Below are 27,683 nucleotides of genomic sequence, written 5' to 3'. Positions count from 1 at the left end.
CAGCAGACCCCGTAGCTCTCCCGGCGAGGAGGAACCCGAATGGGGAGGTGGGGGTGGACGACACCGTCAGGTCAAGAACCGGTTCTCCCCCAAACTCTCCCTGCTTGGCTCTCCAGGGCCGGTCGTAACACGGTAAACACACGCTCTTGCCTGTAGCTCGAGCCTTCACCCCTCAGGTGGAAATCTTCTTCATTTCCTGCTTCGTCCCTACGGACAAAACATTCGCCGACTACACGGCGAAATCCCTACGCACTCTGGCGCTACTTCCGTCTTCTCCTCCTCTCTCGTCTCCGCTGCTCGGTTAAATACCTTCCGCGCGACATTCCAGAATGTTCTCCTCATTTCGTCGGCGCGATGCGCAGCGGAGGCTGGGGAGAGGCGCGAGACTGTACGGGGGCCGTCCCCGACAGATGACTCAACTCGGCATACACGCCCCTTTCCTTCTGGAAATTTCTAGCGCTTGCCCGGCCGCCGCTGTGGGGTGAGGAGGTTCATCGGCGAAGCCACGCTTCCGAGAGGAGAGGCGTCGCGCGCCCGGGGAGCCTTGGATGCTTGTTTTCTCTTTTCTTTTTTTTCGTTGACCTCGCTGCGTCTCTCTGGGCGCGTTATCGCAAGAATTTGGCGGCGCGCCCGTTTTTAGCGCTCGTTCTGTGACACTGCCCCCCACTTTAAGAATATTATCTCATAATATTCAAAACCACACAAACGAGCGCGAACAGTCACCACACACTCTGAAAGACTGTAACACAAACCGTCGCTCATGACTCTTCACATTCGCAATAGATCGCTCAATACAATCTTACATTGTAGTTCAATTCCACAACACATGAAATATAGCCACAGGTACATGACTACAACACCTCATCACTCATTCCAAACAATACAAACGTACAAGGTTCTCTCATTACAACAAATATACAACACTATACATCACACCACAGCACAGACACTTCGACATTTGTGACACAGGATAACACAACATTAACACAACGTATGGCACTCAGCACTGCCAAACACATTCTTATTCGACTTCAGCACTTATCCTGTGTACATTGAGCGGCGCTTGCGCCCTTTCTTGCGGTGCTCGCTCGATCTCTTCTTGTGTTTCCACGTTCTTTTTCGGCGAGCTATTTCCAACGACGATATCTGAGGCAGCGTCTCAGCCATCGTTGTCACTTCCGACCCTGCTAACGGGTCATGACGTTCGACGGGTCCGGTCTGTTTATTTAACAGCTTGTTCATGTCTCTACATTTGGCCTGGCTGGCCGACTCCGTCTCCCTTACACTGTCGGTCGGTTGGGGTCGTGCCGACGTACGTCCAGCTGCTCGGCCCGCGAACTCATTCAACACGATCAACTTCTCACTCACTGTCTCTTGCGCCGCGGCTTCCCCTTGGGCTCTAGTGAGATCCGTCACGGGATGCTCCTCCACTGTATCTCGCGGTCGCTGGGTTGGCGAGGGCTCTATCTTCGGGTCTTCTCCCAAACATTCCGGATCATTCGGTCCTCGCGCCCCGTCGATGTTTCCGATGACAAGGTCGTACAGGGGGGTCGTCGTACATAAAGCAGTAACCTTCCCGCTGAAGTACGGGGTTTCAACCTCAATTTCTGCTTCGGGAAGCATCCGGACTGTACGGTCAATTAGGCAAACCGGTTTCGTTCTGCCTGTCAACTCACTTTCCCGAACCAAATTTCTCCGCACGATAACCGTGGAGCTACCGGTGTCTCTTAGAACCGTAATCTTCTTGCCTGCAACCTTTCCAGGCAGCGTTGGCATACCCTTCGTAACACCGGTTGGCTGTTTTGACATTACAGCACCCACAATAGGAATTTTCTCCCCATTCTTCAACTCTACGAATCCAGCGGTGACGGCATTATTATCAGATTTCGGTGCCACTTGCACACAGGATACCTGGTGAGTTTGACTCACTCCGTTCCGACAAGCGTCTGCTTTGTGCCCAGTCTGACCACACTTGAAACATTTTACTGCCGTAGGGCTCGTAAAGATCGTTCGACAGTTTTTCGCGCGATGACCCACTCGGTTGCACAGAAAACATCGCGGAATGCCCTCTAGTGCACGCTTCTTTTCTTCGGGAGCCAATTTCTTCCAATCATCGGGACAATCCTTCTTGACCTTGGCCAAATTAGTTCCGCCTTGCGCTTCCAAGAATTGATCAGCCAATTCAAGCATTCCTTCAAGTGACTCAGCCTTCCTCTCTTTCAAATACAGCGACAGGCTTGGGTGGCAACTAGTAAGAAATTGTTCTCTAATTAGGAGCTCTCTAAGTTCATCGTACTCCTGCGCTGTCCCTGAAAATTCAATCCATCTGTCGAAATAATGGCAAAGTCGGGCGGCATACTGCGTAGCCGTCTCACCATCAGCTGGCTTTCCTGTCCTAAATCTGTCCCGGAATCCTTCTACAGTGAATCTAAATCGCTTCAGCAAAGCAGCTTTCACCTTTGCATAGTTGGCTGCATCGGTCGGCGTCAGCCTACCGTACACACTGAGCGCTTCACCACTCAAGCAAGTACTCAAAGCAGTTGCCCATTGATGTTCTGGCAAATTCTGGCTCTTCGCAATCGTCTCAAATCGGTGGAGGTACGCGTCAAGGTCGTCCTTCCTTTCATCAAACGCCACGAGCAGCTTGCTTGGGTTCAAGCGGAAGCCATGATCTTCCCGTTCGCTGCTTTCAACTCTAGCTTGGACGGGAGTTTCACTTCGCTGTTGCAAACGGAGCCGCTCGAGTTCCATCTCGTGCTGCCGCTGCCGTTCCCTTTCAGCCATCTCCGCTTCTCTTTCTTCTTTCGCCCTCTCAGCTGCCAGTTTTTCTCTCTCCAGCTCCAACTTCAATTGCTGCTCTCTTTCTTCTCTCGCCCTTTCGGCTGCCAACTTTTCTCTCTCCAGCTCCAACTTCAATTGCTGCTCTCTTTCTTCTTTCGCTCTCTCAGCTGCCAACCTATCTCTCTCCACCGCCTCTTTCTCCTTCTGGCTTACCCACTTCTGTAGTTCGGCACCAGAAAGACCTATCTTCTCACCAAGAACTACTAACTTTTCGAGATCCATGGTGTCTCGCAAATAAATTCTTGCCGCGTATAAAAAGTATCTGCCTAAATCAGTCTATCAGAACACTCCCCTGCACTCGTTAACGAGAACACAGAGCAACACACAAAATTGTTCCGATAGCACTATCAACAACTCGAGGCTCTTTCTCACTACTTTGGACACACTGTGCACCAAAAGGTCCTGTGTCGCGGACGCCAGATTAATTGTCACACCGGTCCCGTCAATTAGGGAGGCGATAGCCGGGCTAATTCTAAGGGCCGAAGTATGGGCCCCCCCGAACCGCACCACGAAAGCGTGGACAATTTAGAAGTGGTCCTTTTTGGCGCGCCAGCAGACGCCGGCTGTGGCCCAAAGAATAAGTCAGAGTCGAGAGTTGATAAACAAAACAAATATTATATTCTCAAGAAAGGCAGATCGAAAACAATGCACAAGAATGCACACTCCACAATAGTTACATACAATACGTCACCAATCAAACAACGTACTACACGGTACAATCAGCCACACTCAAAACAACGGACACCGACAACGATATGCACTACAATGCAGTCGCATGCATTGAACAACCAAGACACTTAAAGACTAAAGAGATATAAAACCTATTCAGTCCAAAGTCCTTGGAACAAAAGTCTGAATGATACTCTTCCGAGAATCACTCACTCAAAGTCCAGCGTTGTTGTCGTTCCGCGCCCTCGAAGTTTCTCTTCCAGGAAACCTCGCGTCTTCAATTGGCCACTCTCCAAGCTCCAAACTTCTTCGCCCGAACACGTCGGCTTCACACACGCAGCTGTTGCCACGTGTCCTCGCTCGATAGCGGTAAACACACGCTCTTGCCTGTAGCTCGAGCCTTCACCCCTCAGGTGGAAATCTTCTTCATTTCCTGCTTCGTCCCTACGGACAAAACATTCGCCGACTACACGGCGGAATCCCTACGCACTCTGGCGCTACTTCCGTCTTCTCCTCCTCTCTCGTCTCCGCTGCTCGGTTAAATACCTTCCGCGCGACATTCCAGAATGTTCTCCTCATTTCGTCGGCGCGATGCGCAGCGGAGGCTGGGGAGAGGCGCGAGACTGTATGGGGGCCGTCCCCGACAGATGACTCAACTCGGCATACACGCCCCTTTCCTTCTGGAAATTTCTAGCGCTTGCCCGGCCGCCGCTGTGGGGTGAGGAGGTTCATCGGCGAAGCCACGCTTCCGAGAGGAGAGGCGTCGCGCGCCCGGGGAGCCTTGGATGCTTGTTTTCTCTTTTCTTTTTTTTTTGTTGACCTCGCCGCGTCTCTCTGGGCGCGTTATCGCAAGAATTTGGCGGCGCGCCCGTTTTTAGCGCTCGTTCTGTGACACTGGATAATGCATCGGCATAGAGTAATGTTACTCTGTGGCATCGGCGCGAAATGCAGCACGTCAAATTTCGTGCCGGTTGCCGTCGGGCAGCGCCGGCGGAAGCTGGTCGCGCCTGGCGTCAGACTATAGATTGCTTGCGTTTTGCTAACTTAGCGTCAGTGAGCCCAGCGTACGCGCGCGTCAACGCTACATTGGAGTGTATTGTGGCCTTCATGATGTGCTCGCGGCCGTTTTGCTAGCTCCACATTTACGAAGTTTGGTGTTACGTGAGGTCAATGGATGACGAAATATATGACTGGCGCAAACATGATAATCTTGACACGCGTATCATGCAACAACATAAAAGATACAACGCTCATAGCGTGCTCGCCGCCGTTTCGCTAGCTCTATATATACTAAATTTGTTATCACGTGACGTGAATAGATGACGAAGGTAAAGACACATCCAAACATGATAATCATGACACGGAAGTCATGCACGGCACCATTTACCTCCACCTCGTAACGTTGTGGTGATTTTAAAGTGAAGTATCAGTATTTATCATTCATGCTTCACATATCATCGATTCCCAATGCACGTGGGATTTGCCGCTTTTTTACTAGGTCGGACGCATCATGGCTAGCTTAACCATTCACGACCATGGTTAGACTCAATGGCTATGCGCGCCATTTTCCACAAATTGACCCGCTCTCGAAGTTGACGATAGGTTGAGCGGTGGCTCAGCAGCAACGCTGACTGGTTCGTGAAGTATATGAGGTCGCACGATGAATTTTGTATGACTGGAAACAACCGACAGAAGAACGTGCCTAGACTTCATCTTTACCAGCTTCAAGTAGCTACGATAGAAGAACCATTGGCTCTACATTTCACGAACCACATAACAGTAATAATTAAGGCAAAATGAAATCTGCAACACAACACAACATACCATTTATGACCAATAAACATTGTATATAACTGTTAAGCTCGTTCAGCACCCGGGAAACTTCTTCGGATCTGACTCGCAGTCGCTCTAGCGTTTTAACTAGCACATATCTATTCCAAACATTGTGCATAGCTGTACACTGCTTTGTCACTTAATTACACGTGTCAGTGGACTTACGGGTGACTTACGGTGACACCGAACGATCCTACTGCTTCACTCACAGATCACCATTCACTTTATGATGATGCACTGATATTTCTAAAAGGCGTGAACGATACCTTCCCCTTATTTTAACTAAAAAGTAACGGCTGGCTGTTAAGCCAGTTTGCCATGGTGGGTAAGCGCTATCAATGAGGAATACTAGGCTGATTCCTCTTAGTGGGTATGAGCCATGTTTGCGAGCTCATCATCACTATCATCATAAGGGCTCTTACTGTACAGAAAGGCAAGTATCAGACTGTCACTTTTTCCTTCCCAATTGCCGCCACACTAATCGATTTTGAGGTCGTAGTCACTCGTAGAACAGCTAGCGGAATGCTACTGGCTACGTTGCTTAACATGAAGAAAATGGAGAAGTTCACACTGTAGCCATGTTTACGGCCTTGACGTGGCGTTCGAAATTACCTGATGTTAGGCCTCTCCTTGGCGCAGACAAAGCATGCAGAGTCGAACCGCAGCCTGTCACGCACTCTGCAAGAATGTCCGAACTCCAGCCCCTGATCACGTGAAGCTGGTCGTGTTATCTGTGGTAGAAGCGCCAGCCTTTCGCTACTCCTACTATACTCCGCGACAGCTTTTCTTGGCACTGAAGGGAGATATAAAGGGGTGGAGCATCTGCTTATGTAACGGTACGCGAAGTAGTCCGATTTGGCGCTCGTCCCGTAAGGCTGTGGAAAGTGACGGGGGCGCACCGTGAGCGTTTCATGTACACGCAGACGCCACTTAGCGTTTGAAGTGCACGCTAAAAGGCGGGATTTTATCACGTGTTCAAAAATGCAAAGCCACGACGAATAATTCACAGAATGCGAATATCTTAAATGTCTGAGCTCCGTCCTGTCTCCAATAGCTTCATGTAGAAAGGAGAGGAGGACGTTTCATAGTTGACCTAGAAAACACTGGTGATATTGTGGAACTACATTCACTGGCGGCAGGATGCGTGCGATTTGGCTCCGTAGCCTTCGCTCATAGAGTTTCATACAATAATACCTAGAGTGGAATCTGGCGCTAGTGTCTACGTGCGCTCCTTCAGCTGCGCTTGTACCAGCATGTAAATGATAGAAAGTACAGGCTTCGGATCTGCTTCGAATGAATCACGTTCTTGAGATTCGTGACGCTTCTTTTCCGAGTGTGAAACAAAGTAATATGAAGTTATATCAAATTAAAACTTGTTCCATTTTTTGGTCGCAGTTTTTATTGCAAACGGTTCTTGTGATTAGGAGGTAGAAGTGAAACCTCGACAAATTTAACCGCCAGCGTATGCATTGCTCTGCCATTGCATTCCAGATTTGGCATCAAGATGTAATAAATTATTTCTTACAACATTTGAATACAAACATTCTTGGTTTGCCTCAAAAGTACGAAATATCTATTTGTGGAAATAACAACATAGTATTAAATTAGCAACACTTAACAATTTCTTTGCTCAAGGCCTTTTAGGAAGCGTTGGTCTGCTGCGATGCCAGGTGTGTCTGTTCAACTGGTCTGCCCCCAACGCACCTCTCGTTTTCTTGTGAAGTCGCGTCGCAGAAGCGAGACGGTGCGTCTACTTCGCGTCGCCGTCGTTTTGCAGTTGATTTCGACGAGTTTTGCCAAGACGCACTAACAACAAACGTGAAATCGATGTGAAAGCGTGAAAGCCTGCACTGGCAAGGGACGCTACATCTATGCGCAGCGGTGAGTGGTCGACGCTTCGCTCAATCTGTCAAACATGATGTATACAGCTCCTGCGTTGCAGAAAATTGAGAGGCCTAGCAGTTTTTAGCTTCTTTGAACAACAAAGGGGCAGCTAAAGTCCTTTGCACCCACCCCACTACCCACTCTACACGAAGAATGAAACTGAAACTGAAGTAAAAGATCTTTAAACAGTTCACTAGCTAGCGCGATCCGATCTGAAGCCTGTACTTACCATAATTCCCATGCGAGTACACGATCGCAGCGCCAGATTCCTCTCTAGGTATTATTGTATGAAACTCTTTGCCCTCGCCCCTATGTTTTTAAAACAAGTTGTGCCCGGCGGGTGAACTCGTCGTTTGCAGCTGTGCGGACTGTTAACGGCGCGAAGGGTTTCTTGCAGACAGCTGATGTCTTACCGCGAGCTTTAAGGCCAAACCCCATAAACGCGAAAATGCACGCGACAGCGACAAGCGACGCGACACAGATCGGCTTCGTGTGAACAGCCGCTTGCACAGGCAAACCTCATTCCTGTGACGGCTTCGGCGGGTGAAATCCACTGTTGCTGGCATTGAACCGTCTACTCGTACCAAAATGCCGCGTAGTCGCAATGTTCATAGACTGTCTCGCCGCCTAGCGGATTTCGGGAGCGTCCACTCAAGGATGATCAGCAAGCAGATGCTTCTAACGCTCGCATGTTTGGCGGCCGCTGACTGAAGGTTAACGCGTTAGCAAGAAACGAACACTAATCACTTTGTATGTTTCGTGCATCAGTGAATATACCGGACCGTCCGTGACACGATCAATCTGATTTGTTCTCGCGAGACGGGAAGTTTTCATGAAAATACGTGGCAAATCGCACTTTCGATTATAGCCCGCAGTATACACATTTCTGTTTCGCGAGATTTTGTACAGGCACTTTGGATAGTTCAGTGTTACAGTCTGACCATTCCTGTTAAACCTCACCTTGTTTACGTGCGTGTAGCATTCGTCAGTGCTTTTGCAGTGCATGAATCCCATAAGATCGATTGTACGCGGCAAGTAGCACAGGCTCGTGATTGGCGTTTCTAAACCTTGGCCTACGCTGCACCGCTTGTTTTTTTTGCTGTTGATGGATGGCAGCATACTGCAAGTGACTCGAGGACGCCGCGCATGCATCAAGGCACACTAAGCGATACCTTTCTTGCTGGGTATCGGAGCTAAATCATCTTCGCACCCTCAGATAGACGTGGTGAGCCACGCTGTTTGGGGGTTGTGCGTGATGAATGACGCGTTGTTGGTGCTATTCCAGCAGGGATGCTCAAAGAACCGTCTTGACGTCGAGGATTTTTCACTTGATGTAGATGGTTGTCAACGCGCTGAGAGCGACCGCGACGATGGACGATCCACAGCTAGCTCACAAGCAGGGAGTTGCACTTCACGTCCCGTCGTGCGTTAATGTTTTTTGACGTTCGTAAGTGACTTTGATTGTATTTATTGTATATTATCCTTCAGCAAGCTCAAAATAAAACCATAGGTTTTCTTGTGCATTGAATGTGTCTCAATTACGGTGGATATTACAAAACGCCGCATGCCGCCAACACACTCGAGCTCGACCAGCGATGCGAAATGGTTAGAGCAATGAAATATGCAGTTACGACTACAGTCCACGCTAACTTATGTCTTTCACCAGTGCCGTGCGAACGAAGTTGTGTTCGACGAATTCCCAATGCTGACGTTGCGAAAAGCGTACGCCTGTTGATATCCTTGTTTCGATCGCACTGATGGAACCTGCAACATCCGAGTGCAGCGAATTGCGCTCTGTTACAGTCTGATCATAGCTGTGACACAAGCGCTACTTAATGAGAATTTGAATGCTTGTGTTCCGTAGAATGAGCAGCTGCATGATGCCTACAGCGCAAATAATGACGCCGGCGTAATATGTTTGCGAACCATCGCTAAGTTAAACATTCGGTCCTGTGCAGCCGCGATGGCGCGCTTCTCGTTAGTGGCCTACTGTACCGCAGCAAAGCCGCCAGACAGGCTCGGCACTAATGAATTCAGTTCAAACGTGAATTCTGGTTCGCGCAGTTTTCTGTAGTACGCACAACATTACGCAAAGCATCGTAGATACACGATCGATTATCTGAGACCACCACCCTTTGCAATGCGGCGAGAAATGAGGTAGCGAACATTCAGCAGTTCCTATCGGTTGGGAATGTACTCTTGGTTCCATATACATTGATTTCACGATCTAGAGTTCATCCGGTGCAAACGGCACGGGGAGTACGTCCGTGCATCTTATCTTTTCTTATGCCACTTCACGGGTTGATCATCCTTCCGCAGCCATATTGGATTGTACGGCATGCCACCTATAGGCCGTGGGCATTGCGATGTTTTAAATGAAACGGAAGATGTCAGCGCCCTGCATCACCTTGTAAATGCGAAGTATTCTTAGCGAACTTCAGCAACTTTGAGCGTGTCTGTCTATCTGTTTGTCTGTCTGTCTGTCCGTCCGTCCGTCCGTCCGTCAGTCCGTCTGTCCGCGTACGACTTTTAGCGCTCTTCTGGCCATTTCGATAATAGTATCAATACCAAACTTGGTATGACATAACATGACTGTATGAAAAACATATTTGACTAGTCGCGACTTGAAAATCATGTCATGTATGTCATGAATCATGTTTTACATTTCATGCTCCTGCAGCTTTTACGGTGGTTTCGTTCACATGGCATGTTGAAAAATTGGTATGGTATGACATGATTGCATGGCGAACACAAGTGACAGACCCTAACATGAAAAGAATGACAAGCGTGTCATGTAACAACATGACTACATGCCACGCTCATGATGCGCTCGCGACCGTTTCGCTAGCTGCACGTGTACTAAACTCGGTAGTACGTGACGCGAACGGACAACATAGGTAAATGACACAACCAGACATGATAACCATGACATGCGTGTCGTGTAACAACTGGACTACATACCACACTCATGATATGCTCGTGGCTGTATCTCTAGCTTCACATATGCCTAATTTGGTATTACGTGACGTCAATGGATGACGAATGTATGCGACTGGTGCATACATGACAATGATGAGATGCGTGTCATGTGAGAACACGAATACGTGCCACAGTCAAGGTGCCAATACATTTCGACGTGACGTGGTGCGCGTGCTCGCCGGTGTTGATTTTGTCACGTCACGCCAGCATTGCCACGCCAGGCGCTGGTCCTGCCATATGCTCGCAGGCGCACGCTGCGTTGCTTTGACGCATGCGCGTTTCAGCGCGCTCGGCTTCCCCCGATCTCGAAAAGAGGTAGACGCAGTGCTGCATGTCTCAATACGCGCCTGTTGCCGTCGGGCCACGATGACGGACGCTGGTCGCGCCGGTCGCGCTTGGCGTCAGATCATAGAGTGCACGCGTTTTGCTGACGTAGCCTCGCTGTGCCCAGCGTGCGCGCGCGTCAACGCAGCATTAATCTATATAGTACCCTTCATAATGCGCTCGCGGACGTTTTGCTAGCTCCACATATACCGAATTGGGTGTCACGTGACGTTAATTCATTACGAAATATAAGATTGGTGCAAACAAGATAATCCTGACATGCGTGTCATGTAAGAACATGACAACGTACCGCGCTCATAGCGTGTTTGGGGCCGTTTCGCTAGCTCCACATTTACTAAATTTCGTATAACAACGTGAATAGATGACGAAGGTAAAATACACATCCAAACATAATAATCATGGCACGGAAGTCATCAAGGGCATCATTTGTCTCCACCTGGTAAGGTGGGGCTGATTTTAAAGTGACATGTCAAGTTTTGTTATTCATGCTTCGCATATCATCGATTCCCACTGTACGTGGAATCTGTCAAGTTTTTATAAGCATGTGCATAAACATTACGCTCCTTCTTCGTTTTTCACACGTGACTCGGGTGGAGAGGAGGTTTGCTTCTTTGCGGGAGTGGTTCTTTGCGCTTTGTGATGACGGCGACTTACGAGGATAAAATTACCATTGCAAGGTTTCGCTAGGCAACAGACGCGTTCATATCTATATCATACTGTTGACTGTGCAAAATCAGTATTTCATTCACTTGGATTTACGAATGGCAGATGCCTGCTCATAACCGTTTTTGGCCTAAAATTCTTCGCCTCCAAAAGAAAGGAAACAATGAGGCCGACCCAGTATGCACTAAAATTTAGGAAGCGGTGTTTTGCCTATAGGTCGCTTTTCCCATCGCCTGGTTCCTACTCGGCCATGCCCCCCCTTTTTTTTTCTCAAGTGAACCGGAACTCTTCAATAAAGCTTAATTCTTGTTCGCTTTTTTTAAAAAAATAATGTTTATTGCATTATGCTCATGCTGTTGAATGCGCTTGCGAAATCAAAACCTAAATCACCGACAAACGCACTTCTTGGCGCAGTAACACATGTGCACAAGCTCCACCACGTAGCTATCGCCGCGCTGCCACAGAAAGTTGTCGCCGCGTTTAAGATTCATCTCCTGCGAATAAGTCTTCTATGCCAAGCTGGAGGAATCTGAAATAGCTCCACTGCACGCGCGGCTGACCACGAAACGATATCGTTGACCGGAACGAAGATGCCCTCGAAGGACTTGTTACGTCGCGGTTAGGTCACTCTCGTCGCGGCTAGCGAGTTCGCCAATAATGTCAGACTCTCGCACCACTCGCTTGTTTATGGAAATATTTATTGCACACTCAATGCTCGACCAAAGGTGCTAAAATTTCACCAGCCTGTTGGTGAACACCAACGGATTTAACCACATAACACAGGTTTTGATCTAAAATTGGGTGTCATGGATGTTATAAGTTCTTTTGTTCAATCACTGCATTGAATACACCTGCTCTGAAATATTGATCAGTGTTTGCCGCCCGGCTGTTCGCTTCTTCATTTTTAGTGCAACGACGGTATAAGCAGTGGGAATATTCCAATGCTCATGGCAATATTCACGGGGTATTCATCTTGGAAGGCTTAACACTTTCCTGACCACGAGAAATTTGGACGTTCTTGGGTAGTAGAGAAAACCTCATTTCTTTAAGGCACCCAAAGTTACTATTGCAATGTTTAGGGTGCTATATTTTATAGCTAGCAGTTATCTTTCAAACACGGCTTGTTTTAAACCACAAAAGAATTAATAATGGTACGAAAAATTTATAAAAAAATTGTAAACATGAACAAAGAAATTTCATAGAACCATGAACACTGCTCGAAACGGGCTAAACATAAAAAGCAATCGAAACATACATTTAGGCGGAAGCAGCACACACAATTATTCTGTGAATATAAGCACTGTCAATGCAAAAGCTTTTGTATACATAAAATAACATTACACGTAGTGTGTTTAATGCCACCCTGTGAAGGAGTTTTGCGATGCGGGGAAACACAGCTTTGCTACGCATGTTTCATAGAAAACACTTGCTATCTGTTCAACTTTGTTTTGTTCATAGCATTATTTACAGTTACTGATTAGTTTTTCTTTTTTTGGCTGGTGCCGTTAGCCGTGAGGAGCGTTTCGTGTAGCATCGTCAAAATGGACTGTGCGACCTCCAAGAACTGTCTCTCTCGCTGTACGTCGGCTTCTGAAATATATGCGTCCAAGCATATTTAATTGTGCTTTTGCATAGCTCTCCAATAACTGGAACAGTGAAAAACAAAAAGTCGACAGCTCTCACGAAGCGCCGCGCAGCATTACCTAACGCGGTTCCAATGTTCACTCTCGGCTGCCTCCGCGCAAGAAACCGCACTCTGTGCGCTGCCTCAGGAGAGTAGTCCCGGTCTAAGGAAGTGGACGCCCTGCAGATGAGAGCCCTAACCTTCAGAACACATCAGATCAACTCACACCGACGCCACCGGCAATAACCCGGCCCGAGCACAAAGCTGAACTCACCAGTGGACGACCGCTGATGTTTCGAGGCGGTTTGATGAACTCTCGTCGTCCGCGCTGAAATCAAAAGTGTCGATGTCGCCTTCCGAGCCTGTGTTGCTGTCGTCATCTGAATATTCCAGCCCAGATGTACGCGAATCCCTCGAAATTTGCTGTTTTCATGAAGTGGTCACTCGCGACGTCGACGCCATGATTGAAACTATGCGCGCTCACTCGCGCGCAGGAACGCGGGGTACACCTCAAGAGGCAGTCCTGTCTCCTCTGCTTTTTAACCTGGCGATGATGAATCTTCCCTCTCTTCTAAACGAGGTCGAGGGAATACAACACGCACTATATGCGGACGCGGTGCGACGATGCGGCGGCCGGAGTGGTGACGTTCCATGACGTATCATCGCGTCGCACCACCACGTAGCCAGTCCGGCAAGCGTCGAACTGGCCAGATATTTTAACGCGATGGCGTTAGAGAACTCGTGTGGCAGCAATTCCGCCATCGGCATCGGTACCGTTGGATGTGAGCGAAAAATCATCCGTGAGCGAAACATGGAGAAAGAAGCAAATAAAGAAAACAATAAAATTTTCGATTCCATGCAAGATGGCGAAACTGTTCGCAGGTTGGAACACGCGGTAAATCAGACAATCCGACTTCTAAAACGAATTACGAACCGACATAGTGGTATGAAAGAAGGGAACACTATTAGACTTGTGCAAGCCTTTGTCCTCAGTAGAATCACGTACGTTGCCTCTTACTTGAATTGGCACGTCGCCGAGAAGATAAAATTAGATTGCTTAATCAGGAAAGTGTATAAGCAAGCTTTATGCTTACCCATGAACACAAGCACAGTGAAATTATTAGAACTAGGCTTGCACAACACGCTTGACGAATTAATAGAAGCGCACAACGTAGCACAGTATGAACGACTTTCTAAGACTAAAACGGGCAGGTACATCCTCGAAAAACTGGGAATCCACTATCACACGCAGCAAGGCGAAAAAGCCGACATAACCGTGATGGTGAGGGAAAAGATAGTGATTCCGCCGTTGCCCAAAAATATGCACCCGGAACATCACACCGGCCGAAGAAACCAGAGAGCGCAGGACTTGCAGAGAAAATTCGGAAATTGCAAGGAAGCGGTATTCGTGGACGCGGCCAGATACGCGCGAAGGTGTGGTTACGTGGCCGCGGTGGTCGACGGTAAAGGGACATGCATGACGAGCGTTACGGTGCAAACGCCACTGACCGAGACGGCCGAGGAGGTGGCCATAGCACTCGCGGTGGCGACCACTGAGGCCGAAGTAGTAATTAGTGACTCGCAAGCAGCGATACGCAACTATGCGAACGGTCGTGTCTCCCGAGAGGCGCTGCGAATCCTAATGACTAACGAAGACAAAATTCGGGAAAAAAATGACACTTTCGTCATATGGACCCCCGCACACACACAAACCCCGCTGGCCGGCAACGAGGCGGCGCACGCGGCGGCTCGAGCACTCACGAACCGAGCCGTTGCGAACGCCGACGCCGCCTCGGACGAAGTTCCACGCGGGGGGGAGTGGGAGTGGGGGGACCGCATGACTAGTTACCACGAAATAACGCAGCACTATAAGCTAGAAAGGCGAAAGTACCCTCCGCCACACAACAGGTTAAATAAAAAACAGGCAGTTGCGTGGCGACAACTGCAAACATATACTTATCCGAATCCAGTTCTCTTTAGTCTCTGTTACCCTGATCTGTATTTAACAGAAAAATGCAAGGTTTGCGATGAAAGGGCGACACTTTCACATATACTATGGGAATGCTCGAGTTTAGATGAAAGCAACGATGAAAACCACGAAGAGGCAGTTTCGGACCGCAGGACACGCTGGGAGGGGGCTCTGCTCAGCTCCTCATTCGAACAACAACTGTGGGCCGTCCAGCGAGCCGAGGAAGCCGCCCGAGCCCAAGGGCTCGTGGCCGACGCCTAGGCCCGCCCCAAATCAACTTCGCTGGACTTCATAAATAAAGTTATTCTTCTTCTTCTTCTTCCATGCAAGATCGCAACCTGGCTGTTCTCGTGGCAAGCAGGCGTCCTACCACCTAGCCATGATGCTACTTGCAGCTGCTTCGGGGAAAACGACTGCATAAATATCGTGTAGTGGAAAGAGTCTCCTTAACGCATTTTGTTTGGCAGGTGTCACGACGAAAACGAGCCCATTCGGCGATTTGTAAGCGCGTTTGGGAGGCCATAAAACTAGGCCAAAAAAAGGCCGTGATAGGAAAGCCATTGCTGTTAAATACACACAGGAACTTTCAAATAGCTCTAAATGGACAACTATGTCCATCTAGCGCAAAACATATCATGCCTTTCCAGAGGTGTTGATGAAGCAAACAGTAAACGCTGGATAATGTGCTGTCATCCGTGACGCAATGTGAGACTCTTTATGGCCTCCGAGATGGCGCGCGCGTGGCGTGTATCTTTAAGGCCATTCGACTGTTGCTTTAGATCAAAAACCTGTATATACCACTCGCGCGCGCACGCTGTGTGTGTGTGTGTGTGTGTGTGTGTGTGTGTGTGTGTGTGTGTGTGTGTGTGCGTGCGTGCGTGCGTGTGTGTGTGTGTGTGTGTGTGTTTGTGTGTGTGTGTGTGTGTGTGTGCGTGCGTGTGCGTGTGTGTGTGTGTGTGTGTGTGTGTGTGTGTGTGTGTGTGTGTGTGTGTGTGTGTGTGTGTGTGTGTGAAAATTGTGTCTACAGCAGAGCATTATTATAGCACAGGGTAGGGTCACTGCACATTGACTGCACAGTCACCGCATTACTACAGATACTTCACGTTTGCACGCGCGCGAGCTTTTGTGTGCGTGCGTGCGTGTGTGTGCGTGTGTGTGGAACAAAACATATTAATAAGTACGCACTTAGCGGTTCAAGCGTGCACTAGGGGCTGGATTTCGATATCGCGTTCAACTCTTAAAGGCGACGCTTAAGAGTCCCCCACTTTTTCATCGCCGCATCGCACCGCCGCATGGCAGCAGCCAATCACAAACCGTTGTAGGGCGTCAGCGCGGAGCCTTTTCACGCGACATCGTTCTTTCTCTCTGTTGGAAGAGGTCATGACGCTAAAACCCTTAGAACTTGACGACGCGGCGTGAAAAAGCCCCGCGCTGAAGCTCTCAACGGGTGCCTGTAGTCAGGCCTTTACAGATATGCAGCTTCGCTATAGTGACGACGTGAGAGAAAAAAACGCACCATTCTGAACTCGGGTAAACATACTAACTTGAGCGTCATCCAAATAGTTGTTTCTGCAGATTTTTTATGGAACCTAATCACTTACACTTTAATGATGTCACTTACATGACAGATGTGGCGTCTGAGAAGGCTTACTGGAAGCCGGTGTGAAAAAAAACATTCGTGTCAAAAAGCGCATTGACCTTCACATTTGTATAACGCATATGTCGTATATATCTTAAACCCTAAGCTTCACCTTACTTTATGCAGCGACAATGGCTTGTTCCGGACACAACGTGAATGACGAGTCGGCACCCAGTAGAGCGGAGCTGTTGACGTCGAACTCGAGCTGCCTGGCCGTCCAGGAGGGCGCCGTAGCCGCAGGGGAAGCCATTCAACATAACCCTCTACTCGACGAAGCTGGCAAAAGGACACCCTGTTGCCCACAGCGATTGTCCGTGTGGAACAAAGAACTTTGGGGCGCTGATATAGAAGTCCGACACACCGTGCGCGAAGGACTGTCGCTTGTAAGCTTGAAGAAGAAATTTCGCACGAAGCCTCCAGTTCGCGACGCCACGCCGCTAATCCGCAAACTGCTTACGACGCATCACTGTTTGACCTCAGTTGACATTGACGTAAACAACTTCAGGGGGTCCGAAGCACATCTGTGCGACGCGTTGCGTGGTAACCGCTTCCTTCGTTTCGTGAAGATAAAGGACAGTACATTTGCTATAGATGCCGATTGGCTCACGCTCCTCTCTTCTGTCATCACCACCCTCGTGAACTTGAAAGAGCTTGAATGCTCGGCGTCCTGCATGTGCCCGGAGCTGTTTCGCGTCGCGCTCGCGAAGTTACTGAGAATGCCGACGAATCTCACGGCCCTCAGAATTCCAGAGTTGCGAATGAATGGCGATGGTGCGGACATCTTTTTGACAGCTCTGACGACAAACTCCACTCTAGAGGAACTTTGCATCAATGCTGCCGCAATCAGTGAGGCGCGCGCGGAACACCGCGAATCGATCGTGAAGTTCCTCGCAAACACCAGGACACTGAAAAAATTGGCCGTGGGTGGTCATGCCGAAGTGGGTTCACATTCTCTGAAGTGGGTGCTTAAGGGACTGCTATGGAACACCACTATCACCGAAGTGACTTTTCACGACTTCTACGTTGATGCGGACTGCGCTGAAATCACAGCCGAAGTTATTGCTCGCAACCGCACGATGCGCATATTCAACATTTCAATTTTTGAGAGCGGCAGAGAATATACGGTAATGTGTCGTAAGGCGTATTATAGCAAGTGGCTCTCTGCTCTTGCGTGCAACGAAACACTGGAAGCAGTCAGTTTTTCCCGGCAAGTTGGGGATCCCGAACAATGGGAAGTCCTTTTCCAGTCCCTCTCAGCGAGGGCTAGTCCCTTGAGGTTGACTATAAGTGAAACACAACTGGACCCCCACATGGGATGCTCCTGGGAGAGCTTTTGCGGTGCTGCGCAAAGGAGCGGCGCAGAAGACCACGTCCATTTTGCCACAACGCTCGTCATTAGGGACGGTCACGATATGTTAAGAAGCAAAGGGTTCTCCAAGTTCTACGTATTTTGCAATCCAGACAATCTGCAAATGCTTTCACGAATGTTTCGGCAACTGCCGTCTTTCACTCATGTCACCATCGCTCACCTAGAGGTACCTGGATCGGGGCTGGACGAGAAGCTAAGCTCGGAAATTGGTCATTACATCGCCGCGACGTCCGCGCTGAAGGAGCTCCACCTGGGGATGTGGCTGCGCAACGATTTTTCAGTAGCAACTGACGCAGACATAGAGGCATCTTGGGCGATCATCGTGGAATCGCTGCGCAAAAACACCAGCGTAAGAGAGTTGCACGTGCACACGAGCTACGCTACCAAACCGGAGGCACGGCTCTTGGCAGACGCAGTGAAGTCCAGTGGGAACATTCACGGAGCCCACGTGAATATCAAAGCCTTCGAGGGGGCTGCCGTCTACGTTCACCGACTACGTGATGGGATCGAGGGTAACTACATCCTGCTGCGCGCCTCTGTGAACGAGTACGTGCTACTTGATTCCAGCATATGTGAAGAATGGTTTGTCATCTGGGACGTAACCAGGCGCAACTCGGATCTCGTTGCTCGAGCGGCAGAGTTTATTAATGGAGCTCTGGTCGACAGGTACGTAAGTGTGGGCATCACGTGCATGTTCGTGTGTTCAGGGGTGAACTTCAAAAAGAAGAGTTGACTGCTTGGGCGAGATGGTGCTTTGACATAAAAACCATCGTGAGGACACAACTAAACACAAGACACAGTGCCTGTCTCGCCTGTTTCTTCCTGTGTGGTGTGTCTAGCTGCATCCTCACGATGGTTCTTATGTCAGGGGTGAAGCTTCTTAGGTGAAGCGCCTTGTCATCGTCTGCGTCCTTCAGACTCTACAAAAGCGAAACCAAAACTCAACATCTGCACCACAAAGAACGAAAACATCTGCGTAAAAAACCGACTTCATGTGTATACATCAATCAAGTACTACATGACGGCCCAATACACGATCACATGCGCCGTACGTACGTCCATCCATGCGTTCATTTGTCCGTCCGTGCATACGTGCGTACATCCGTCGGTGCATCCATCCGTGTCCATATATGTGTCAGTCTGTGCACGCGTCCTTTCTTTCACTAGTCGGTGACCTAACGTAGACATTACAGATCTTAGGACTTAGACTCGCCGACTCATCACAATTTGCTATGAGTTTTTTTTTCACTTTCAATGAGGCGCCTGGTCCCACCTTGTCATTCGTTGTAGTTACTCTGCTGGTTATTTTAATTTAACACGACATTAAGAACTATTGTGCCCATATATGACATTTAATTCGCTAGTCTCACAACGAGACGCGAGACTAATCTGCCCCCGTTTCGCAGTCATTCGTATTCGTGAAGTTTGAGCATTGTGCTGACGTCATCCACGTGCCAGCACTTTCGCGTGCGGGGGAGACGCCACTGCTGGCACAGTGCCAGGGTAGCGGACACCGACAATTCTCGAGCCTTGCGGCTTTCAGAAGTTAAATTTGCAAAGAATCACAGCAGCACCACACATCACGCGCGGAGGACCATTGGTCGGCAAGACGACGCTTCGTTTCTAACGCGGTGCTCCATCATTCGAACTACCTAAAGGAAGTCCGGACGTGACGCAGTACTTCACTGCCATTCTGGCGTACCTGGTGCGTTCAGTTTTGGTTGCTCCAGCATCTTTTTCTGAAAGTTCGACGGTGGTTTTTTTGAAACAACAAGCGATATTCTTATTAAAAAAAGTAAAGCTCGTCATGATTTGTGACGTACAACATCTTTACCGTATGAAGAACCGCCATAAATTTTATAATATAAAGGTAATTAACTTTTTGTAAAATGTTTTTCGTGCAATAAGTAGTGGCAAGGTCTTTTGGCCTCGACCAGGGAATTGGCTAAGTAGACAAGTGCCTATTATAGTTCTTTAAAGAAAAATCTGCATTGCCTGAATCTAGTCTCTGTTTCTCTCTCTGTAGATGTGAGCACTGACTATGTACTTCATCTTCATCTGTATGACCAATACATTGGAATGACCATCATGGTTTGTCACGGGGGCTGGGCCACTTTGCTCTCGCACGTCTGGATTGAAAATATTGTCCGGCTATGCTCTGTTGTATGTCAAGTTTGTTTTCCCTGCCTTCCAATCCTTAACCCAAGAAGCACCCATCTTTGCCAGTGAGAAAATTAGGTCTTGCATGTACTATTCATGGCACTCTGAATTCCGGCTATTTTCCAGAAAAGCTACATTAGTCAGGAGCGCAATTAGATTTGCTGTTCGCGAATGGTATAGGAAACGGCACATAGAAAAAGAAAGAAAAGAGAAAACAAAGTACAAATAAAGAAAATGACGGAACAGGCTGGCTCTCTTTCTGTTTCGTGTTTTCGTCTGCTTTTCATTCAAGTCTGCTTGCATCAGCCAGCGCAATCCATCGCCTTGATATTGCTGTTCGGAAGCTGGTGGCAACAGGGTATGCGCTTGACGTCATCCGCGAGGATCTCTAGCGTCGGGGTCGCCATTTTGGAAGTCCACGCGCTTGCCGCACGCACAACGAACTCAGTGGCGCGCTGTGCCCGAGATCCGTACGGAAACGTGTATGTCTGGAGACCTCTGGTGCACCTTCTGCACGCCGAAACGCGGACAGCAGGACGGCGAGTTACGAGCGGAGCTTCGACGTTACGTGGATATGGTGTTGCTCCTTTGCCAATCAAGGCCCTGCGGGTAGCCCCCGTACACGTACGAGATTTGTACACGTACTGCCTTCCTCAATATTCTTTGTTGTCTTATGGCGCTAAACGTATGTGTATTCCAGAGTAGCCTTATGTCCGGCTAGTGCAGAATACTGCTTTTTAGAAGGGTTGGGGTCCAGGGTGTATAGTTGGTAATTGTTATTTTTACAAAAGAAAAAAAATGTCACCGTGTTTGCCATTTTTCGGTTTAGAAGCACGAAAATTTGGGCGAGTTTGTGCTGCCCCGCGTTTGTACTAAGAGCATGTATCTTCGTACCTTTATTTTTTGTACCTTGTCTCCGTACACGCTCTTAACACCACTATGATGTTTTGCTTTGGTACTCTGGCATGTTTCGCCTTAGCTAAAAAGTATGGTATATGCAGTTCCGTGCAGTCAGAGCAGCCCAGAATACTGCTTTTGGAAAGTGAGAGGTTCGGGCTTGTTGGGAGACGCGCTTATGGCTGTTACACCACTTTCTCTGATTACCCTCTCACCATTCACTACTACAGCTACATCTAGAGCTTGTTTCATCTATAACGATGAACGTTAGTCGTCGGGATACAGATTTACCACCGAATGTCAACGTGGGCGCATGTACATTGACCAGTGGTACAGATGCCAAACAGCAATAGAAATGTGCAGTTTCACTTATATCAACGTGTGCAGTGAAAATTCAGCCACTTATGTAAGGACATATTTTACTTTCATGTAGGTTATAGTGGTTTTATGACGGAGGGATCAACCATGTTATTTTTTTATTTATTCACCTGCCGATGAATGCCTGAGGGCTAAACCAGAAGTTCACTACTATGCCACGCCTCCTAAACATGTTGCTGCACGCACCTGTTTCTCTTATTTTGATCTAATGCGGCTTCATAGCACACCCAAGCGAAGCTGCTAGCACCGCTTCGTCGCAGGCCGCACCTCAAAGTTTAGACATATCGCGATTCTCTCAGAGTTTTCTGTTGAGATAGCGCCCAGGACACTAGTAGCTTAGTTTATTATAAAGCTAATTCGAGGTCCAGTGATAAAGCTGGGAAATTTAGTGCCCATGTATAAAAGCCAATCCATTTAACAAACGAGAATGTTACCGAAGGCCACTACCGTGATCGCCTCAGTCAGTGTACAACGTGTATTGCCTGTGCTACGATCTTTTCGCCGATAGAGAGCTTCATATTGAACAGTCCGACTGCCACCTTCTTCAGCGTCACGACCACGTGACAATATCGTGGTTTAAGTTCAATAAACCCCACAACTTACGTTAACCGACGCAGGTGGGGCTTGGAAGCCCTCGAACACATAGCCGAACACCCCCCGCCGCTCCAGGAGGTCGCCCAGCAACTTTCGCTAACCGACGCCGAGGTTGCTGCAATGGTGCGGACCAAGCTGAAGAGCACAGAGTCATTGGACGAGTTCATGCGAACGACCGGCGTTGTCAAAGACTGCGTGTCTTGCGAGATGCGCAAAGACGGCCGGGTCCAGTTAGACGACCTGAACGAAGACTGCTGGAGTCTGGTGAGACGTTATCTCAAAGTGAGAGACGTGAGAGACCCCACAGCAGTGGGGCAGACCGAGGATCCACTGAAATGCTCCTGCGGGAGCGACTGACAAGGGCCTTTCGTAGAAGCGAGTCAGATGAACCCCAATCATACCAACTTTCTTTTTTTGACACCAAATAATAAACAGATAGACAACAAACGATGCCAAGGTATTCCTGCGTTTCACACACAACTTTAACGTTCCGGAATATAACATAGGAGAGTAACCAGCGAGAGTGCGTGGGTATTTGAGAAGTTAAAATAAGAAATCGAACAGCTTTTTATTCGATTCGGTACTCAAATCAAACAGTAAATATTGATTATAGTGAATATTTTTCGAATAGTTTTCGAATAATATTTAAATAATATTCGAATAGTTTTCGAATAATAGTTGGCGGGACAATCCCAAAACAACAAAACAGTGTGAAAGCTAAAAGTACTGTTTCTTCTTTTAATCAATGAATTAACAATCCGCATGCAGCCCGAAATTTTCGAGGCGACCGACGCTATAGTGATTACTGAATGAAAGCGTCGTTTTTCATGTGAACTTAGTTTTTACAATGCTGCACCTGCGTCACAGTGTTCAGTTCCTGTCTCCATCTCAAGGTAATGTCTGCGACTGAATTCGTCTTCACGAATGGCAGTAGCCACAGGAGTCGTGCTTGCGTATCGTTTTTGCAGATGCAGCCTCAAACACTGTTGTTTACAATGCTTTGGCTGCCGTGACTCATGTTGTGATGACAAGTTAATCTATTTCATTAAATCTTTGGCAGCGTTCGTTACGCTCGATTGAAGATTGTTTAGCTTCAATGTGCAAGTTTTATTGAAAAGCAGGCGACAAAGCATCAGGAATCAGATTGATTACTGTAGTCACCACAGTGACGAAAACTGCAGCTACACAATATTTCGGAAGCCCTCATCGATTCTTACGTCAGTTCTCACAGGTGTGGACTTTTTCGAGTTAGTTATAACTTATGAGTAACTAATATTAGTTGCTGAAAGTTGAGAAATATTTGTCTACAAAACTGTTAAGCAATCCTATCTATCTATCTATCTATCTATCTATCTATCTATCTATCTATCTATCTATCTATCTATCTATCTATCTATCTATCTATCTATCTATCTATCTATCTATCTATCTATCTATCTATCTATCTATCTATCTATCTATCTATCTATCTATCTATCTATCTATCTATCTATCTATCTATCAATCTATCACTCTATCTATCTATCTATCTATCTATCTATCTATCTATCTATCTATCTATCTATCTATCTATCTATCTATCTATCTATCTATCTATCTATCTATCTATCTATCTATATATCTATCTATCTATCTATCTATCTATCTATCTATCTATCTATCTATCTATCTATCTATCTATCTATCTATCTATCTATCTATCTATCTATCCACCAACGACTTTTAGCTCTCCTGGCTGTTTCGATAATGGTATCGATACCAAAATTGGTATGGTATAACATGACTGTATGAAGAACATATTTGACTGGTCATAACATGAAAATCATAACATGTATGTCATGAATGTCATAATTTACATTTCATGGTCCTGCAGCTGTTGCGTTGGTTTCGTACACATGGCATGTTGCAAAACTGGTATGGTATGACATCATTGCATGACGAACACAAGTGACAGACCCCAACATGAAAATCATGGCATGTGTGCCATGTAACATGGTTACATGCCACGCTCATGATGATTTCGCGGCCGTTTTGCTAGGTATACATATATACTAAGTTTGGTATCACGTGACGTGAATAGATGACGAAGGTAAACGACACATTCAAACATGATAATCACGACAAGGAAGTCATGTACGGCATCTTTTACCCCCCCCCCCCCCCCCCCCGTAACGTTGTGTTGATTTTAAAATGACATATCAACCTTTCTCATTCCTGCTTCGCATTTCATCGATTACCACTGCACGTGGGATCTGCCAATTTTTTTATTTTTTTACCACGAACATTTTGTTGCAGCCTGATACCAAATGCACCACACTGCAGTGTTCGAAAAGTGAGTTTGTTCGTTTGTGTGTTAGTTGTTTCCGCTGCGGCTATTGCTCCACGCGGAATCCGATGAAAACTTGTCAAGGTCGCCTGTTTCTAAGGGATGTTTTGTCGTTTTAAAATAATGCTGTTTATAGTTCATACTTGCAATTTCTCCGTGACGACGTATGACAGGAGGTGCCCCCCCCCCCCCCAAAAGAAAAACACTCACGTGGTAACAATTGCTGAATGTTTGTACTTACCCTCGAAGCAGAGGGATAAAACATAGACCTTAACCAGGTTATGTGACGCTTCACTGCTTAGATCATAAACCACCGTGGGGATGTCTATAGCAGCAGTTATTGTGAATATTTTTCATTTACATGCGTTTGTATAGCGTGATGACACTAGTGATATTTTCACGATCTACTCGAAATCAACATGAAGCAGACAGATCCAAATTGACGGCATGCGCCTTCCATTTTATCCCTCGGCACCTACGAGGAGATGGTGACGAAACAGCCAGCGCACCCAACGCACAGATTTTTCTCATAGTGTTTCGCGCACCCGCGTGGTGTTCTGGGATTGCTTGAATATTACAGATTGTGGCAATAAGACCATACCTTGGATTGCGTACGGCTGTACAAAACCTAATATGCGTATTCGTAGTTATATCGAATCAGACTTTAAATGGATTCTAATGTCATTGGTGCATGTGCACCACTATGTTGGCTAATAGTGGAGTTAGCAGGCATAAAATCACAACCTGCCTGAGCGAGCCCGCAACGAAGAATGGGACGGGTATGTTATTCTCCGGTATACTTCATTTTAGTTTGTTACCACTCCATATCTGATCTAACCATTCAATCAGCGGGCGCTGTCTCCACGTTTTTCATATATCTCTGGCGTAGAGACCTCATATATGAGGTCTCCACGCCCTCATAATAAATAAGACTGGGACATTTATAATGCGCACCTGAATACTGTGTGTTGAAGTTCGAGAATTCAAGCTGGGACAACGTCACTACCACATAAAAGCGTATGTTTTGTGCTTTAATGGTAGCTCTTTTATTGCACCCGTCTTTCCTATCGACAGTCCTGAGAATCACACCTTTCCATACCATGTTCTAATGCACGGTGTTCCGCATCTCTAATTTGCCTTAATAAAGCTAACCTGTCGTTCCTTAAAAATATACGAACATACCCACCCGCAAAGTATAATAGTGACTAGTGATGTCTGCAGCTGCGCACCGCTCAGTTGAAGCCAGCAGACGAGTGGCCGGGCCGCCAGCCAGGATCGATACGTTCTGCGACACTTCCAGGCGCGAAACATTCGTTTACTGGTTGAGATGCGTGGCCACAAACTTATAAGTGGCAACACTCGTAAACGATTTTGCGTTTGTGAAGGCAATTCCAGCACAATGTGCCTTTACTCGAGAGCAAAAGGCCGCGAAGCTGCGCGCTTGCATTGCGCGCACTGAGGAGTGAGCCAAATAATGGCGACCGCTCTAGCAGACGACGCACTTGTCTCCACTATGAACGGAGCGTAGGCGCACGAGCGTATCGAAATTCTCTATCAGTGACGCTACCTGGGGGGGGGGGGGTGGATTATAAATGAAAAGAAGAGAAAAGTGAGCCCCGTAACTGTCTCTCAGGGGGAGGACACATCAACAGTAGCTCACGAGGGATGAGAATATAGAAGGGAATAGAAGGATAAGATTAAAAGGTAGAGAGATAGAGAGAGAGAAAGGAGAGAGCGAGGCGCAGGGACAGGGAGCGATGGAATTAGGGAGAAGACAGGACAGAAGAACACGGTTGCAGGAGTCCGATGAAGGGGCACCCCTGGCGAGAGCTCTTGTCGGCGACAGGAGATGGCGTAGGGCTAATCCAGTTGGCCACAACTGCGCTGTCGTTGGAGATCGCGACGGCACAACCGTTCGGCACGGAATCCAGTGAGCGAGTGCATGACGCCATAGCGCCACCCTCACGCGCTGGCGCGGCCTGGGAGTTTCTGCTCCTCGAATATTTCTTTCTCCGTGGCCAACGTTTTGTTCGTGGCTATAGTAAACTAGATCCGTGGCGCTCCCAAGGCACGATGGCAACATTGGGAACATACTCTCGACCCCTGCAGCTCAGAAGTTCGCCAGTGCTCATGTGAAAAAGTGCTTGCAGAAATGTTTCTCGTGATTTTGTTTGTATTAGAGTTGCAAAAAAAAAGAACTGCATATTATAATTATGGGTGCATAGGCAGAGTGCTTATTTGTTGTTTTAGATTATTTCTAACGACGTGCTTGCTTCGTAGCGTTTTCTGTTTTAAATAAACTTACGTTCAGCACTTGCACGATATTGCGCGTGTTTCAAAGTGGCATGGTGTCGAAACACGGTACCTTGCATACTCACCTGGTGTCGGATACCCGGTGATCATACAGGCCGGGATCCCATGTCGAAGCTCCTTCATTGCATTGCAATGAGCTGAAGAACGCCACTAGCCTCATCAGGGGCGGTAGGGACACATAATTTTTGGTAGTGGGGCCAGGCGTACGCGCCGGCTCCTACCATATTGCAACCGAAAAGCACTAGACAGACAAAACTTCATTCTGAGTGAAGGGGTAGAAAACAGGCACTAAGAAGCCTGTTGGTTGAGGCGCCAAGTCCAGGGCCCCTTGCGCCGCTCGCCTAACATGACTCAGAAGCGCTAATTGCACGTCTGGATCCGAGCTTGCAAGTTGTGCATCCCGCTGCTCTGAGCGGGATGCTCAGAGCAGCGGGATGCTGCCTAAAACGATTTCAATCTCTCTGACATTTGGTCACAATAAAAAAAGAATTGGCAGATCCCACGAACAGCGCGAATCGATGATATGTGAACCACGAATGAGAAAGGTTGATATGGCACTTTAAAATTAGCACAACTTTACGAGCTAGATGTAAATGATGCCGTACATGATTTCCGTGTCCTGATTATCATGTTTGGATGTGTCGTTTGCCTTCGTCATCTATTCACGTCACTTGATGCCAAAGCTAGTATACGTGGAGCTAGCAAAACAGACATGAGCACGCCATTAGCGTGGTATGTTGTCATGTTCTTACATAACACGCGTGTCAGGATTATCATGTTTGCACCAGTCATATATTTCGTCATCCATTGACCTCACGTAACAGAAAATTTCGCATATGTGGAGCTAGAAAAACGGCCGCGAGCACATCTTGAAGGACCCAATATACTCCAATGTAGCGTTGACGCGCGTGCACGCTGGGCACAGCAACGCTACGTTGGGAAAACGCGAGCACTCTACTGTCTGACGCCAGGCGCGACCAGCGTCCATCGGCGCGGTCTGTCTGTCTGTCTGTCTGTCTGTCTGTCTGTCTGTCTGTCTGTCTGTCTGTCTATCTATCTATCTATCTATCTATCTATCTATCTATCTATCTATCTATCTATCTATCTATCTATCTATCTATCTATCTATCTATCTATCTATCTATCTATCTATCTATCCATCTATCTATCTATCCATCTATCTATCTATCTATCTATCTA

At 47.7% G+C, this 27,683-nt stretch overlaps 1 protein-coding gene and 1 non-coding gene across 2 annotated transcripts; both read left to right on the top strand.

The window, feature by feature from the left end:
• The first annotated feature begins 16,576 nt into the window (after window positions 1-16,576).
• LOC142767062 (uncharacterized) lies at window positions 16,577-22,254 on the top strand. The gene is made up of 2 exons (XM_075868282.1): window positions 16,577-18,481; window positions 21,868-22,254. Exons 1-2 carry the CDS (start codon window positions 16,578-16,580, stop codon window positions 22,199-22,201), a joined length of 2,238 nt encoding a protein of 745 aa, XP_075724397.1. The 5' UTR covers window position 16,577; the 3' UTR covers window positions 22,202-22,254.
• A 4,286-nt stretch (window positions 22,255-26,540) lies between these two features.
• LOC142767964 (U1 spliceosomal RNA) lies at window positions 26,541-26,703 on the top strand. The gene has a single exon (XR_012885177.1). It is a non-coding gene; the product is annotated as a U1 spliceosomal RNA (small nuclear RNA).
• The last annotated feature ends 980 nt before the right edge of the window (window positions 26,704-27,683 follow it).

This window comes from Rhipicephalus microplus, chromosome 7 (assembly GCF_043290135.1).
Source record: "Rhipicephalus microplus isolate Deutch F79 chromosome 7, USDA_Rmic, whole genome shotgun sequence".
Classification (NCBI taxonomy): Eukaryota; Metazoa; Arthropoda; class Arachnida; order Ixodida; family Ixodidae; genus Rhipicephalus; species Rhipicephalus microplus.
Note: the sequence above shows the minus strand (reverse complement) of the source record. Positions and strands in the feature narration are given on the sequence as shown.

Excerpts from the sequence above, each read along its gene's own strand:
- LOC142767062 (XM_075868282.1), top strand. The coding sequence starts at position 16,578 with ATGGCTTGTTCCGGACACAACGTGAATGACGAGTCGGCACCCAGTAGA. Across the intron at positions 18,482-21,867 it reads AATGGAGCTCTGGTCGACAG|GTGGGGCTTGGAAGCCCTCG; the intron begins GTACGTAAGTGT and ends TAACCGACGCAG.